At 58.8% G+C, this 13,845-nt stretch overlaps 1 protein-coding gene across 1 annotated transcript; it reads right to left on the bottom strand.

Annotated features, from left to right (window-relative positions):
• Positions 1–7,983: 7,983 nt before the first annotated feature.
• Positions 7,984–9,990, bottom strand: LOC118832520 (basic salivary proline-rich protein 1-like). The gene is made up of 5 exons (XM_036739816.1): positions 9,813–9,990; positions 9,303–9,575; positions 8,908–9,099; positions 8,630–8,821; positions 7,984–8,465 (listed from the first exon to the last, which is right to left on the bottom strand). The coding sequence occupies exons 1-5, from the start codon at positions 9,988–9,990 to the stop codon at positions 7,984–7,986; spliced, it is 1,317 nt and encodes a 438-aa protein (XP_036595711.1).
• Positions 9,991–13,845: the final 3,855 nt, after the last annotated feature.

Genomic DNA, 13,845 nt, shown 5'->3' with positions numbered 1-13,845 from the left:
TGAATAGGGATGCTAGTCTCTCCTGACACCCAGTAGATTATTTATATCTGAACTCCAGGTTTAAAGCGTGCACACTCTACTGCCCAGTGCATTCCTTTATTTTATGTCCTGGTGTCTCTTGATTCAACATGGAATATGTGGACTGCAAGGGGAACTCATATATCCTGACTCCCAGGGAAATTCTTGCTGCAACTAAGTCCAAGCTAAAGGCATATGTCACTTCGCTCCAGGTGGAAGTTTTGTGGCTCCTGATGGAAGGCCTAAGACTTGGGTCCAGGTCCTGGTGGAAGGTCTGAAGCTTGAGTCCTAGGTCCTGGTAGAAGGCCTGAGGCTTGGGTCCTAGGTATTGGGTCCTGATGGAAGGCCTAAGGCCTGGGTCCTGGCTCCTGGTGAAAGACTTGAGGCTTGAGTTCTGGCTCCTGGGTCTTAGTAGAAGGCCTGAGGCTTGGGTCCTGGGTACTGGTGCCTGATGAAAGGCCTAGGCCTAAGGCTTGGGTCTATGTCCTAGTAGAAGGCCTGAGGCTTGGGTCCTGGGTCTTAATGGAAGGCCTGAGGCTTGAGTCCTGGTTCCTGGCTTCTTCAAGGCCTGAGTCCTGGGTCCTGGCTCCTACAAGGCCTGAGTCCTGGGTCGTGGCTATTGATGGAAGGTCTGAGGCTGCAGTACTGGGTATTGGCTCCTGATGGAAGGCCTGAGGCTTAGGGGTACTGGTTCCTGGCTCCTACAAAGCATAAGTCCTGGTTCCTGACTCCTGGTAGAAGACTTCAGGCTTGAGTTCTGGTTCCTGGGTCCTAGTGGAAGGAGGCTTGATTCTTGGCTCCTAGTAAAAGGCCTGAGACTTGGGTCCTGGGTCTTGCTGGAAGGCCTGAGGCTTGCGTCCTGGTTCCTGGCTCCTACAAGGCCTAAGTCTTGGTTCCTGGCTCCTAGTGGAAAGTCTGAGGCTTCGGTCCTGGGCACGGGCTCCTGATGGAAAGCCTAAGGCTTGGGTCTGCATCCTGGTGGAAGGCCTAAGGCTTGGGTCCTAGTTCCTAGTGGAAGGTCTGAGGCTTGGATCCTGATTCCTGGTGGAAGACCTGAGACTTGAATTCTGACTCCTGGGTCCTGGTGGAAGACCTGAGACTTGAATTCTGACTCCTGGGTCCTAGTGGAAGGCCGGAAGCTTAGGTCCTGGTTCCTGGCCCCTACAAGGCCTGAATCCTAGTTCCTGGTGGGAGGTCTGAGTCTTGGGTTCTGGTTCCTGGTAGAAGGTCTGAGGCTTGGGTCCTGGGTATTGTCTCCTGGCGGAAGGCCTAAGGTTATGGTCCTGGGTCCTGGTAGAAGGCCTGAGGCTTGGGTCCTGGTTCCTGGCTCCTACAAGGCCTGAGTCCTTGTTCCTGGCTCCTGGTGGGAAGCCTGAGTCCTGGTTCTTGGCTCCTGGTGTAAGGCCTGAGTCCTGGTTCTTGGCTCCTGGTGTAAGGCCTGAGTCCTGGTTCTTGGCAACTGGTGGAAGGCTTGAGGCTTGGGTCCAGGTTCCTGGCTCCTACAAGGCCTGAGTCCTGGTTCCTGGGTCCCAGTGGAAGGTCTGAGGCTTGGGTCTTGGGTCCTGGGTCCTGGGTCCTAGTAGGAGGTCTGAGGCTTGGATCCTGGCTCCTGGATCTTCGTAGAAGGCCTGAGGCTTGGATCCTGGGTCTTGGTTCCTAGTGGACCGTCTGAGGCTTGGGTCCTGCGTATTGGCTCCTGGTGGAAGGCCTAAGGCTGCAGTCCTGGCTCCTGATAGAAGGCCTGAGGCTCGGGTCCTGGTTCCTGGCTCCTACAAGGCCTGAGTCCTCGGTATTTGCTACTGGTGGAAGGTCTGAGGCTTGTGTCCTGGGGCCCATCTCCTGGTGGAAGGCCTGAGGTTTGGGTCCTGAGTATTGGCTCCTGGTGGAAGGCCTGAGGCTTGGTCCTGGTTCCTGGCTCCTACAAGGCCTGAGTCCTGGGTATTTGCTACTGGTGGAAGGCCTGAGGCTTGGATCCTGGGTCCAGGTTACTGGTTCCTAGTGGTGGAAGGTCTGAGGCTTGCGTCCTGGGGCCTGTCTCCTGGTGGAAGGCCTGCGGCTTGGGTCCTGAGTATTGGCTCCTGGTGGAAGGCCTGAGGCTTGGTCCTGGTTCCTGGCTCCTGGTAGAAGGTCTGAGGCTTGGGTCCTGGGTCCTGGTTCCTAGTGGAAGGTCTGAGGCTTGCGTCCTGGGGCCCATCTCCTGGTTCCTAGTGGAAGGTCTGAGGCTTGCGTCCTGGGGCCCATCTCCTGGTTCCTAGTGGAAGGTCTGAGGCTTGCGTCCTGGGGCCCGTCTCCTGGTGGAAGGCCTGAGGCTTGCTCCTGGTTCCTGGCTCCTACAAGGCCCGAGTCCTGGTTCCTGGCTCCTAGTGGAAGGTCTGAGGCTTGGGTCCTGGGTCCAGGTTACTGGTTCCTAGTGGAAAGTCTGAGGCTTGTGTCCTGGGGCCTGTCCCCTGGTGGAAGGCCTGAGGCTTGGGTCCTGAGTATTGGCTCCTGGTGGAAGGTCTGAGGCTTGGTCCTGGTTCCTGGCTCCTGGTAGAAGGTATGAGGCTTGGGTCCTGGGTCCTGGTTCCTAGTGGAAGGCCTGAGGCTTGGGTCCTCGGTATTGGCTACTGGTGGAAAGCCTAAGGCTTGTGCCTGGGGCCTGGTGGAGAGTCTGTGGCTTCGGTCCCGGGTCCAGGCTCCTACAAGGCCTGAGTCCTGGTTCCTGCCTTCTGGTGGAAGACCTGAGGCTTGACTTCTGACTCCTGGGTCCTAGTAGAAGGACTGAGGCTTGGGTCCTGGGTACTGGCTCCTGATGGAATGCCTAAGGCTTGTGTCCGGGGCCTGTTGGAAGGTCTGTGTCTTGGGTCCTGGGTCCTGGGTCCTGGGTCCTGGCTGCTGGTGAAAGGCCTGAGGTTTGGGTCCTGGTTCCTAGTGAAATGCCTGAGGATTGGATCCTGGCTCCTGAGACCTGGGTTCCAGATACTGGTGGAAGGCCTGGGTCCTGGCTCCTGGTGGAAGGCCTGGGTTGTGGCTTCTGGTGGAAGGCCTGGATGCTGGGTGCTAGGTCCTGACTCCTGCTAGAAGGCTTGGCTCCTACGTCCTGGGTCCTGGTTCCTGGTTTAAGACATGACTCCTGGGTTCTGGCTCCTGGTAGAAGGCCTGGGTCCTAGGTCCTGGTTCAAGGCCTGGCCCCTGAGTTCTGGGTCCTGGTTCAAGGCCTGACTCCTAGGTCTTGATTCAAGGCCTGGATCCTGGTTCAAGGCCTGGCTCCTGGGTGTGGGATCCTGGCTCCTGGATCCTTGGTCTTGGTTCCAGGTGGAAGGCCTGGGTACTCAGAACTGAATCCTGGCTCCTGGCAGAAGACCTGAGTCCTGGCTCCTTGTGGAAGGCCTGAGTCCTGAGTCCTAGATCCTTGGTGCTGGTGTAAGGCTTGGGTCCTGGGTCCTTGGGCCTGGCTTTTATTGCAAGGCCTGGGTCCTGGATCCTTGGTCTTGCCTCCTGGTAGAAGACCTGGCTGCTGGGTGCTGGGTGCTAGGTCCTGGGTCCTGGCTCCTGGTGGAAGGCTTGGCTCCTGGATCCTGGGTCCTGGTTCAAGGCCTGGCACTTGGGTCCTGGGTCCTGGTAGAAAGCCTGGCTTAGGGGGCAGTTAGGTGGCATAGTGAGTAGAGCACCAAACCCTGGAGTCAAGGCAACCTGAGTTCAAATCCAGCCTCAGACACTTGACATACTTACTAGCTGTGTGACCTTGGGCAAGTCACTTAACCCCAATTGCCCTGCCTTCCTTCCTCAAAAGAAAAAAAAAAATGAAAACCTGGCTCCTAGGTCCTGGTGGAAGGCCTGGGTCCTGGGTCCGTGTAAAAGGCGTGGGTCCTGGGTCCTGGTGGAAGGCCTGGGTCCTGGGTCTTTGGTCCTGGCTCCTGGTAGAAGGCTTGGCTCTTGGGTCCTGGGTACTGGATCAACACCTGGCTCCTGGTGGAAGGCCTGAGTCCTGGGTCCTGAATCCTGGATCTTTGGTCTTGGCTTCTGCTTCAAGGCCTGAGTCCTGGGTACTGGATGCAGGGTGCTGGAAGAAGGCCTAGGTCCTGACTCACGGTGCAAGGCTTGGGTCCTAGCTCCTAGATTCTTGGCCCTGGTAGAAGGCCTAGGTCCTAGATCCTGATTACTGGGTCCTTGGTCCTGGATCCTTGGTCCTGGCTCCTGGTGGAAGGCCTGGCTCCTGGCTCCTTGGTCCTAGCTTTTGGTGGAAGGCCTGGGCGCTGGGTACTGGATCCTGGTTCAAGGCCTGGGTCCTGTGTCCTGTATCCTGCTTGAAGACCTGGTTCCTAAGTCCTGGGTCCTGGTGGAAGGTCTGGGTGCTGGCTCCTGGGTCCTGGTAGAAAGCCTGGGTCCTTGATCCCAATAGAAGGTCTGGGTCCTGGGTCCTGGGTCCTTGGTCCTGGCTCCTAGTGGAAGGCCTGGGTCCTGGATCCTTGGTCCTAGCTTTTGGTGGAAAGCATGGGTGCTGGGTCCTGGGTCCTTGGTCCTGGCTCCTGCTGGAAGGCTTGGGTCCTGGGTGCTGGGTCCTGGTGGAAGGCCTGGGTGCTGGATGCAGGGTGCTGGGAGAAGGCCTAGGTCCTAGCTCCTAGATTCTTGGCCCTGGTAGGAGGCCTGGGTCCTAGATCCTTGGTCCTGGCTCCTGGTAGAAGGCCTGGCTCCTGAGTCCTTGGTCCTAGCTTTTGGTGGAAGGCCTGGGAGCTGGGTACTGGGTCCTGGTTCAAGGCCTGGTTCCTAAGTCCTGGGTCCTGGTAGAAAGCCTGGGCACTGGGTACTGGGTCCTGGTTCAAGGCCTGGGTCCTGGGTCCTATATCCTGCTTCAAGGCCTGGTTCCTAAGTCCTGGGTCCTGGTGGAAGGTCTGGGTGCTGGCTCCTGGGTCCTGGTAGAAAGCCTGGGTCCTTGATCCCAATAGAAGGACTGACTCCTGGATCTTGGGTCCTAGGTCCTTGGTCCTGGCTCCTAGTGGAAGGCCTGGCTCCTGGATCCTTGGTCCTAGCTTTTGGTGGAAGGCTTGGGTCCTGGTGGAAGGCCTGGGTACTGGGTACTAGGTCCTGGTTCAAGGCCTGGTTCCTAAGTCCTGGGTCCTGGTAGAAAGCCTGGGCACTGGGTACTGGGTCCTGTGTCCTGCTTCAAAACCTGGTTCCTAAGTCCTGGGTCCTGGTGGAAGGTCTGGGTGCTGGCTCCTGGGTCCTGGTAGAAAGCCTGGGTCCTTGATCCCAATAGAAGGACTGAGTCCTGGATCTTGGGTCCTGGGTCCTTGGTCCTGGCTCCTAGTGGAAGGCCTGGATCCTTGGTCCTGGCTCCTGGTAGAAGGCTTGGCTCTTGGGTCCTGGGTACTGGATCAAGACCTGGCTCCTGGTGGAAGGTCTGGGTCCTGGCTCCTAGTGGAAGGCCTGAGTCCTGAGTCCTGAATCCTGGATCTTTGGTCTTGGCTCTTGGTTCAAGGCCTGGGTCCTGGGTGCTGTGTCCTGGTGGAAGGCCTGGGTGCTGGATGCAGTGTGCTGGGAGAAGGCCTAGGTCCTGACTCATGGTGCAAAGTTTGGGTCCTAGCTCCGAGATTCTTGGCCCTGGTAGAAGGCCTGGGTCCTAGATCCTTGGTCCTGGTAGAAGGCCTAGGTCCTAGATCCTGGGTCCTGGGTCCTGGGTCCTTGGTCCTTGGTCCTTGGTCCTTGGTCTTTGGTCTTTGGTCCTTGGTCCTTGATCCTTGGTCCTGGCTCCTGGTGGAAGACCTGGCTCCTGGGTCCTTGGTCCTAGCTTTTGGTGGAAGGCTTGGGTCCTGGTGGAAGGCCTGGGTGCTGGGTACTGGGTCCTGGTTCAAGGCCTGGGTCCTGGGTCCTGGTTCAAGGCCTGGTTCCTAAGTCCTGGGTCCTGGTAGAAAGCCTGGGCACTGGGTACTGGGTCCTGTGTCCTGCTTCAAAACCTGGTTCCTAAGTCCTGGGTCCTGGTGGAAGGTCTGGGTGCTGGCTCCTGGGTCCTGGTAGAAAGCCTGGGTCCTTGATCCCAATAGAAGGACTGAGTCCTGGATCTTGGGTCCTGGGTCCTTGGTCCTGGCTCCTAGTGGAAGGCCTGGATCCTTGGTCCTGGCTCCTGGTAGAAGGCTTGGCTCTTGGGTCCTGGGTACTGGATCAAGACCTGGCTCCTGGTGGAAGGTCTGGGTCCTGGCTCCTAGTGGAAGGCCTGAGTCCTGAGTCCTGAATCCTGGATCTTTGGTCTTGGCTCTTGGTTCAAGGCCTGGGTCCTGGGTGCTGGGTCCTGGTGGAAGGCCTGGGTGCTGGATGCAGTGTGCTGGGAGAAGGCCTAGGTCCTGACTCATGGTGCAAAGCTTGGGTCCTAGCTCCGAGATTCTTGGCCCTGGTGGAAGGCCTGGGTCCTAGATCCTTGGTCCTGGTAGAAGGCCTAGGTCCTAGATCCTGGGTCCTGGGTCCTTGGTCCTTGGTCTTTGGTCTTTGGTCCTTGGTCCTTGATCCTTAGTCCTGGCTCCTGGTGGAAGGCCTGGCTCCTGGGTCCTGGGTCCTAGCTTTTGGTGGAAGGCTTGGGTCCTGGTGGAAGGCCTGGGTGCTGGGTACTGGGTCCTGGTTCAAGGCCTGGGTCCTGGGTCCTGGTTCAAGGCCTGGTTCCTAAGTCCTGGGTCCTGGTAGAAAGCCTGGGCACTGGGTACTGGGTCCTGTGTCCTGCTTCAAAACCTGGTTCCTAAGTCCTGGGTCCTGGTGGAAGGTCTGGGTGCTGGCTCCTGGGTCCTGGTAGAAAGCCTGGGTCCTTGATCCCAATAGAAGGACTGAGTCCTGGATCTTGGGTCCTGGGTCCTTGGTCCTGGCTCCTAGTGGAAGGCCTGGATCCTTGGTCCTGGCTCCTGGTAGAAGGCTTGGCTCTTGGGTCCTGGGTACTGGATCAAGATCTGGCTCCTGGTGGAAGGTCTGGGTCCTGGCTCCTAGTGGAAGGCCTGAGTCCTGAGTCCTGAATCCTGGATCTTTGGTCTTGGCTCTTGGTTCAAGGACTGGGTCCTGGGTGCTGTGTCCTGGTGGAAGGCCTGGGTGCTGGATGCAGTGTGCTGGGAGAAGGCCTAGGTCCTGACTCATGGTGCAAAGTTTGGGTCCTAGCTCCGAGATTCTTGGCCCTGGTAGAAGGCCTGGGTCCTAGATCCTTGGTCCTGGTAGAAGGCCTAGGTCCTAGATCCTGGGTCCTGGGTCCTGGGTCCTGGGTCTTTGGTCTTTGGTCTTTGGTCTTTGGTCCTTGGTCCTTGGTCCTTGGTCCTGGCTCCTGGTGGAAGGCCTGGCTCCTGGGTCCTTGGTCCTAGCTTTTGGTGGAAGGCCTGGGTGCTGGGTACTGGGTCCTGGGTCCTGGTTCAAGGCCTGGTTCCTAAGTCCTGGGTCCTGGTAGAAAGCCTGGGCACTGGGTACTGGGTCCTGTGTCCTGCTTCAAAACCTGGTTCCTAAGTCCTGGGTCCTGGTGGAAGGTCTGGGTGCTGGCTCCTGGGTCCTGGTAGAAAGCCTGGGTCCTTGATCCCAATAGAAGGTCTGAGTCCTGGGTCCTTGGTCTTGGCTCCTAGTGGAAGGCCTGGGTCCTGGATCCTTGGTCCTAGCTTTTGGTGGAAAGCACTGGTGCTGGGTCCTGGGTCCTTGGTCCTGGCTCCTGCTGGAAAGCTTGGGTCCTGGTTTCTGGGTCCTGGTGGAAGGCCTGGGTGCTGGATGCAGGGTGCTGGGAGAAGGCCTAGGTCCTGACTCATGGTACAAGGCCTGGGTCCTAGCTCCTAGATTCTTGGCCCTGGTAGAAGGCCTGGGTCCTAGATCCTTGGTCCTGGTAGAAGGCCTAGGTCCTAGATCCTGGGTCCTGGGTCCTGGGTCCTTGGTCCTGGCTCCTAGTGGAAGGCCTGGCTCCTGGGTCCTTGGTCCTAGCTTTTGGTGGAAGGCCTGGGTCCTGGTGGAAGGCCTGGGTGCTGGGTACTGGGTCCTGGTTCAAGGCCTGGGTCCTGGGTCCTGCTTCAAGGCCTGGTTCCTGAGTCCGGGGTCCTGGTAGAAAGCCTGGGCACTGGGTACTGGGTCCTGGTTCAAGGCCTGGGTCCTGGGTCCTGTGTCCTGCTTCAAAACCTGGTTCCTAAGTCCTGGGTCCTGGTGGAAGGTCTGGGTGCTGGCTCCTGGGTCCTGGTAGAAAGCCTGGGTCCTTGATCCCAATAGAAGGACTGGGTCCTGGATCTTGGGTCCTGGGTCCTTGGTCCTGGCTCCTAGTGGAAGGCCTAGGTCCTTGGTCCTGGCTCTTGGTAGAAGGCTTGGCTCTTGGGTCCTGGGTACTGGATCAAGACCTAGCTCCTGGTGGAAGGTCTGGGTCCTGGCTCCTAGTGGAAGGCCTGAGTCCTGAGTCCTGAATCCTGGATCTTTGGTCTTGGCTCTTGGTTCAAGGCCTGGGTCCTGTGTGAGCGTCCTGGTGGACGGCCTGGGTGCTGGATGCAGGGTGCTGGGAGAAGGCCTGGGTCCTAGCTCTGAGATCCTTGGGTCCTGGTAGAAGGCCTAGGTCCTAGATCCTGGGTCCTGGGTCCTTGGTCTTTGGTCCTGGCTCCTGGCTCCTTGGTCCTAGCTTTTGGTGGAAGGCCTGGGCGCTGGGTACTGGGTCCTGGTTCAAGGCCTGGATCCTGGGTCCCTGGTCCTGTGTCCTGCTTCAAGGCCTGGTTCCTAAGTCCTGGGTCCTGGTGGAAGGTCTGGGTGCTAGCTCCTGGGTCCTGGTAGAAAGCCTGGGTCCTTGATCCCAACAGAAGGACTGGGTCCTGGGTCTTGGGTCCTGGGTCCTTGGTCCTGGCTCCTGGTAGAAGGCCTGGCTCCTGAGTCCTTGGTCCTAGCTTTTGGTGGCAGGCCTGGGTCCTGGTCGAAGGCCTGGGCACTGGGTACTGAGTCCTGGTTCAAGGCCTGGGTCCTGGGTCCCTGGTCCTGTGTCCTGCTTCAAGGCCTGGTTCCTAAGTCCTGGGTCCTGGTGGAAGGTCTGGGTGCTGGCTCCTGGGTCCTGGTAGAAAGCCTGGGTCCTTGATCCCAACAGAAGGACTGGGTCCTGGGTCTTGGGTCCTGGGTCCTTGGTCCTGGCTCCTAGTGGAAGGCCTGTGTCCTTGGTCCTGGCTCCTGGTAGAAGGCCTGGCTCCTGAGTCCTTGGTCCTAGCTTTTGGTGGCAGGCCTGGGTCCTGGTCGAAGGCCTGGGCACTGGGTACTGAGTCCTGGTTCAAGGCCTGGGTCCTGGGTCCTGGGTCCTGGTAGAAGGCTTGGCTCTTGGGTCCTGGGTAATGGATCAAGACCTGGCTCCTGGTGGAAGGTCTGGGTCTTGGCTCCTAGTGGAAGGCCTGAGTCCTGGGTCCTAGATCCTTGGTGCTGGTGTAAGGCTTGGGTCCTGGGTCCTTGGGCCTGGCTTTTATTGCAAGGCCTGGGTCCTGGATCCTTGGTCTTGCCTCCTGGTGGAAGACCTGGCTGCTGGGTGCTGGGTGCTGGGTCCTGGCTCCTGGCTCCTGGTGGAAGGCTTGGCTCCTGGATCCTGGGTCCTGGTTCAAGGCCTGGCACTTGGGTCCTGGGTCCTGGTAGAAAGCCTGGCTTAGGGGGCAGTTAGGTGGCATAGTGAGTAGAGCACCAAACCCTGGAGTCAAGGCAACCTGAGTTCAAATCCAGCCTCAGACACTTGACATACTTACTAGCTGTGTGACCTTGGGCAAGTCACTTAACCCCAATTGCCCTGCCTTCCCTCCTCAAAAAGAAAAAAAAAATGAAAACCTGGCTCCTAGGTCCTGGTGGAAGGCCTGGGTCCTGGCTCCTACTGGAAGGCCTTGAGTTCTGGGTCCTGGATCCTTGATCCTGGTAGAAGGCCTGGGTCCTGGATCCTGAGTCCTTGGTCTTGGTTCCTGGTAGAAGGTCTGGATCCTGGGTCCTTGGTCCTGGTGGAAGGCCTGGGTGCTGGATGCAGGGTGCTGGAAGAAGGCCTAGGTCCTGACTCATGGTGCAAGGCTTGGGTCCTAGCTCCTAGATTCTTGGCCCTGGCAGAAGGCCTGGGTCCTAGATCCTTGGTCCTGGTAGAAGGCCTAGGTCCTAGATCCTAGATCCTGGGTCCTGGGTCCTGGGTCCTGGGTCCTCAGTCCTCAGTCCTCAGTCCTTGATCCTGGCTCCTGGTGGAGGGCCTGACTCCTGGGTCCTTGGTCCTTGCTTTTGGTGGAAGACCTGGGTCCTGGTGGAAGGTCTGCATGCTGGCTCCTGGGTCCTGGTAGGAAGCCTGGGTCCTTGATCCCAATAGAAGGTCTTGGTACTGGATCCTGGGTCCTGGATCCTTGGTCCTGGCTCCTATTGGAAGGCCTGGGTCCTGGATCCTTGATCCTAGCTTTCGGTGGATGGCATGGGGGGTGCTGGGTCCTAGGTCCTTGGTCCTGGCTCCTGGGTCCTGGTAGAAGGCCTGGGTGCTGTAGGCAGGGTTCTGGAAGAAGGTCTAGGTCCTGGCTCATGGTGTAAGGCCTGGGTGTTGGCTCCTAGACTCTTGGTCTTGGTAGAAGGCCTGGGTCCTAGATCCTTGGTCCTGGTTCAAGGCCTGGCTCCTGGGTCTTGGCTCCTGGTTCAAGGCCTGGCTCCTGAATCCCTGCTCCTGGTGTAAAGTCTGGGTGCTGGATCCTGGGTCCTGGTAGAAACCCTGGGTCCTTGGTCCTGGTAGAAGACCAGAGTACAGGTTCCTGGGTCCTCGGTCTTGGCTCCTGGGGCCTTGGTCCTGGGTCCTGGTGGAAGGCCTGAGTGCTGGCTCCTGGTGGAAGGCCTGAGTGCTGGCTCCTGGTGGAAGGCCTGAGTGCTGGCTCCTGGTGGAAGGCCTGAGTGCTGGCTCCTGGTGGAAGGCCTGAGTGCTGGCCCCTGGTGGAAGGCCTGAGTGCTGGCCCCTGGTGGAAGGCCTGAGTGCTGGCCCCTGGTGGAAGGCCTGAGTGCTGGCCCCTGGTGAAAGGCCTGAGTCCTGGCTCCTGGATTCTTGGTCCTGGTAGAAGGCCTGGGTCCTTGATCCTGGGTCCTTGGTCGTGGCCCAGGTCCTTGGTCCTTGGTTCTAGTTTTTGGTGGAAGGTTTGTGTGCTGGATCCTGGTTCTTAGTGGAAGGCCTGGATTCTTGGTCCTGGTAGAAGGCCTGGGTACTTGATCCTGGGTTCTTGGTCATGGCCCAGGTCCTTGGTCCTTGGTTCTAGTTTTTGGTGGAAGGTTTGTGTGCTGGATCCTGGGTCCTTGGTCCTGGCTCTTAGTGGAAGGCCTGGGTCCTGGGTCCTGGATTCTTGGTCCTGGTAGAAGGCCTGGGTCCTTGATCCTGGGTCCTTGGTCCTGGCTCTTAGTGGAAGGCCTGGGTCCTGGGCCCTGGATTCTCGGTCCTGGTAGAAGGCCTGGGTCCTTGATCCTGGGTCCTTGGTCCTGGCTCCTGGTGAAAGGCCTGAGTCCTGGCTCTTGGATTCTTGGTCCTGGTAGAAGGCCTGGATCCTTGATCCTGGGTCCTTGGTCCTGGCTCCTGGTGGAAGGCCTGGGTCCTGACCCCTAGTAGAAGGCCTGAGTCCTGGCTCCTAATGGAAGGCCCAGGTCTTTGGTCCTTGGTTCTAGCTTTTGGTGGAAGGCATGAGTGCTGGGTCCTTGGTCCTGGTTCTTAGTTGAAGGCCTCGGTCCTGGATCCTGGATTCTTGGTCCTGGCTCCTGGTGGAAGGCCTGGGTCCTTGGTCCTTGGTTCTAGCTTTTGGTGGAAGGCTTGAGTGCTGGGTCCTGGGTCCTTAGTCCTTGGTTCTGGCTCCTAGTGGAAGGTCTGGGTGCTGGGTCCTTGGTCCTAGCTTTTGGTGGAAGGCCTGGCTCCTGAGTCCTGGGTCCTGGTTCAAGGCCTGGCTCCTGGTGGAAGGCCTGGGTGCTGGATGTAGAATCCTAGGAGAAAGCCTAGGTCCTGGATCATGGGTCAAGGCCTGGGTCCTGGCTCCTAGGTTCTTGGTCCTGATAGAAGGCCTAGGTCCTGGATCCTTGGTCCTGGTAGAGGCCTGGGTCCTAGGTCCTGGTTCAAGGCTTGGCTCCTGGCTCCTGGGTCCTCAGTCCTGGTTCAAGGCCTGGCTCCTGCATCCTTGCTCCTGGTAGAAGGTCTGGGTGCTGGGTGCTGGGTCCTGGTTGCTGGTTGAAGGCCTGCCTCCTGGGTCCTGGGTCCTGGTTATAGGCCTAGCTCCTGGGTCCTGGTTCAAGGCCGGGCTCTTGGTAGAAGGCCTGGGTCCTGGGTCCTGGATCTGGATCCTTAGTCCCGGTAGAAGGCCTGGGTCCTAGACCATGGGTCATTGGTCCTGGTTCCTGGTTGAAGGCCTAGCTCTTGGGGCCTGGGTCCTGGTAGAAGGGCTGGATGCTTGGTACTGGTTCCTGGTAGAAGGCCTGGGTCCTGGGTTCTGGTTCTAGGCCTGGCTCTTGGGTCCTGGTTCAAGGCCTGGGGGCTGCGTGCTGGCTCCTGGTGGAAGGCCTGGGTCCTGGGTCCTAGGTCCTACTTCAATGCCTTGCTCTTTGGTCCTGGTTCAAGGCCTGGCTCCTGGGTCCTTGTTCCTGATAGAAGGTCTGGGTACTGGGTCCTTGGTCCTGGTAGAAGGCCTGGGTTCTGGATCCTGGGTCCTGGATCCTGAGTCCTTGGTCCTGGCTTCTGGTGGAAGGTTATTGGGTCCTGGGTCCTGGTGGAAGGCCTGAGTCCTAGTTCATGATGTAAGACCTGGGTGCTGGATGTGGGGTCCTGGGAGAAGGCCTAAGTCCTGGGTCCTTGGTCCTGTGTGCTGGTGGAAGGCATTTGTCCTGGCTTCTAGATCCATGGTCCTGGTAGAAGGCTTGTGTCCTGGGTCCTGGATCTTTGGTCTTGGTAGAAGGCCTGGTTCCTGGGTCCTAGTGGAAGGTCTGGGCGCTGCGTCCTGGGTCCTTGGTCCTGGTTCCTGGTTGAAGGCCTGGCTCCTGAGTCCTGGATCCTTGGTCCTGGTAGAAGGCCTGGGTGCTGGCTCCTGGTTCAAGGTCTGTTTCCTGGGTCCTGAGTCCTGTTTTAAGGCCTGGCTCCTGAGTCCTTGCTCCTGGGGGAGGGTCTGGGTGCTGGGTCTTTGGTCCTGGATCCTGGGTCCTTGGTCTTGGCTCCTGGTAGAAGGCCTCGCTCCTGGTTACTAGGTCCTGATGGAAGGCCTGGGTGCTGGCTCCTGGGTCCTGGTTCAAGGCCTGGCTCCTGAGTTCTTGCTCCTGGTAGAAGAGCTGGGTGCTGGGTCCTCTGTCCTGGTAGAAGGCCTGACTCCTGGATCCTTGTGGAAGGCCAGACTCCTGGGTCCTGGATCCTGGCTCATGATTGCAAGACTTGGGTGCTGGATGTAGTATGCTGGGTTTTTGGTCCTGTGTGCTGGTAGAAGGCCTGGCTCCTGGGTTCTGGGTTCTGGTGGAAGGCCTGGGTCTTGGGTCCTGGCTCCTGGTGGAAGGCTTGGGTCTTCATTCCTGGCTCCTGGATCCTTGGTCCTAGTGGAAGGCCTGGCTCCTGGTTCAAGACCTGGCTGCTGGATCCTAGGTCCTGATGGAAGGCCTCAGTCCTGGGTCCTGGCTCACGGAGCAAGGTCTGAGTGCTGGATGCCAGGTCCTGGAAGAAGCCGTAAGTCCTAGGTCCTTGCTCCTGGTAGAAGGTCTGGGTGCTACATGCTGGGTGCTGAGTCCTGGTAGAAAGCCTGGGATCTTGGGTCCTTAGTTCTGGCTCCTGATGCCTGGCTCCTGGTTCAAGGCCTTGCTCTTGGGTCCTAACTCCTGGGGGAAGGTCTGGGTCTTGGTGCCTGGGTCCTGGGTCCTGGGTCTTGTTGAAAGTCTTGGATCCTGGGT

Source organism: Trichosurus vulpecula, chromosome X, assembly GCF_011100635.1.
Source record: "Trichosurus vulpecula isolate mTriVul1 chromosome X, mTriVul1.pri, whole genome shotgun sequence".
Taxonomy (NCBI): domain Eukaryota; kingdom Metazoa; phylum Chordata; class Mammalia; order Diprotodontia; family Phalangeridae; genus Trichosurus; species Trichosurus vulpecula.
The sequence above is the reverse complement of the archived record's forward strand: the minus strand, read 5'-3'. Positions and strand labels throughout refer to the sequence as shown.

Coding starts and splice junctions, on each gene's coding strand:
- LOC118832520 (XM_036739816.1), bottom strand. CDS start 9,990: ATGAGTCAGGACCTAGGCCTTCTTCCAGCACCCTGCATCCAGCACCCA. Junction 9,576..9,812: donor CCAGAACTCAAGGCCTTCCA/GTAGGAGCCAGG, acceptor GCTTTCTACCAG/GACCCAGGACCCAAGTGCCA. Junction 8,822..8,907: donor AGGCCTTGAACCAGGACTCA/GTACCCAGTGCC, acceptor GCCTTCTACCAG/GAGCCAGGACCAAGGACCCA.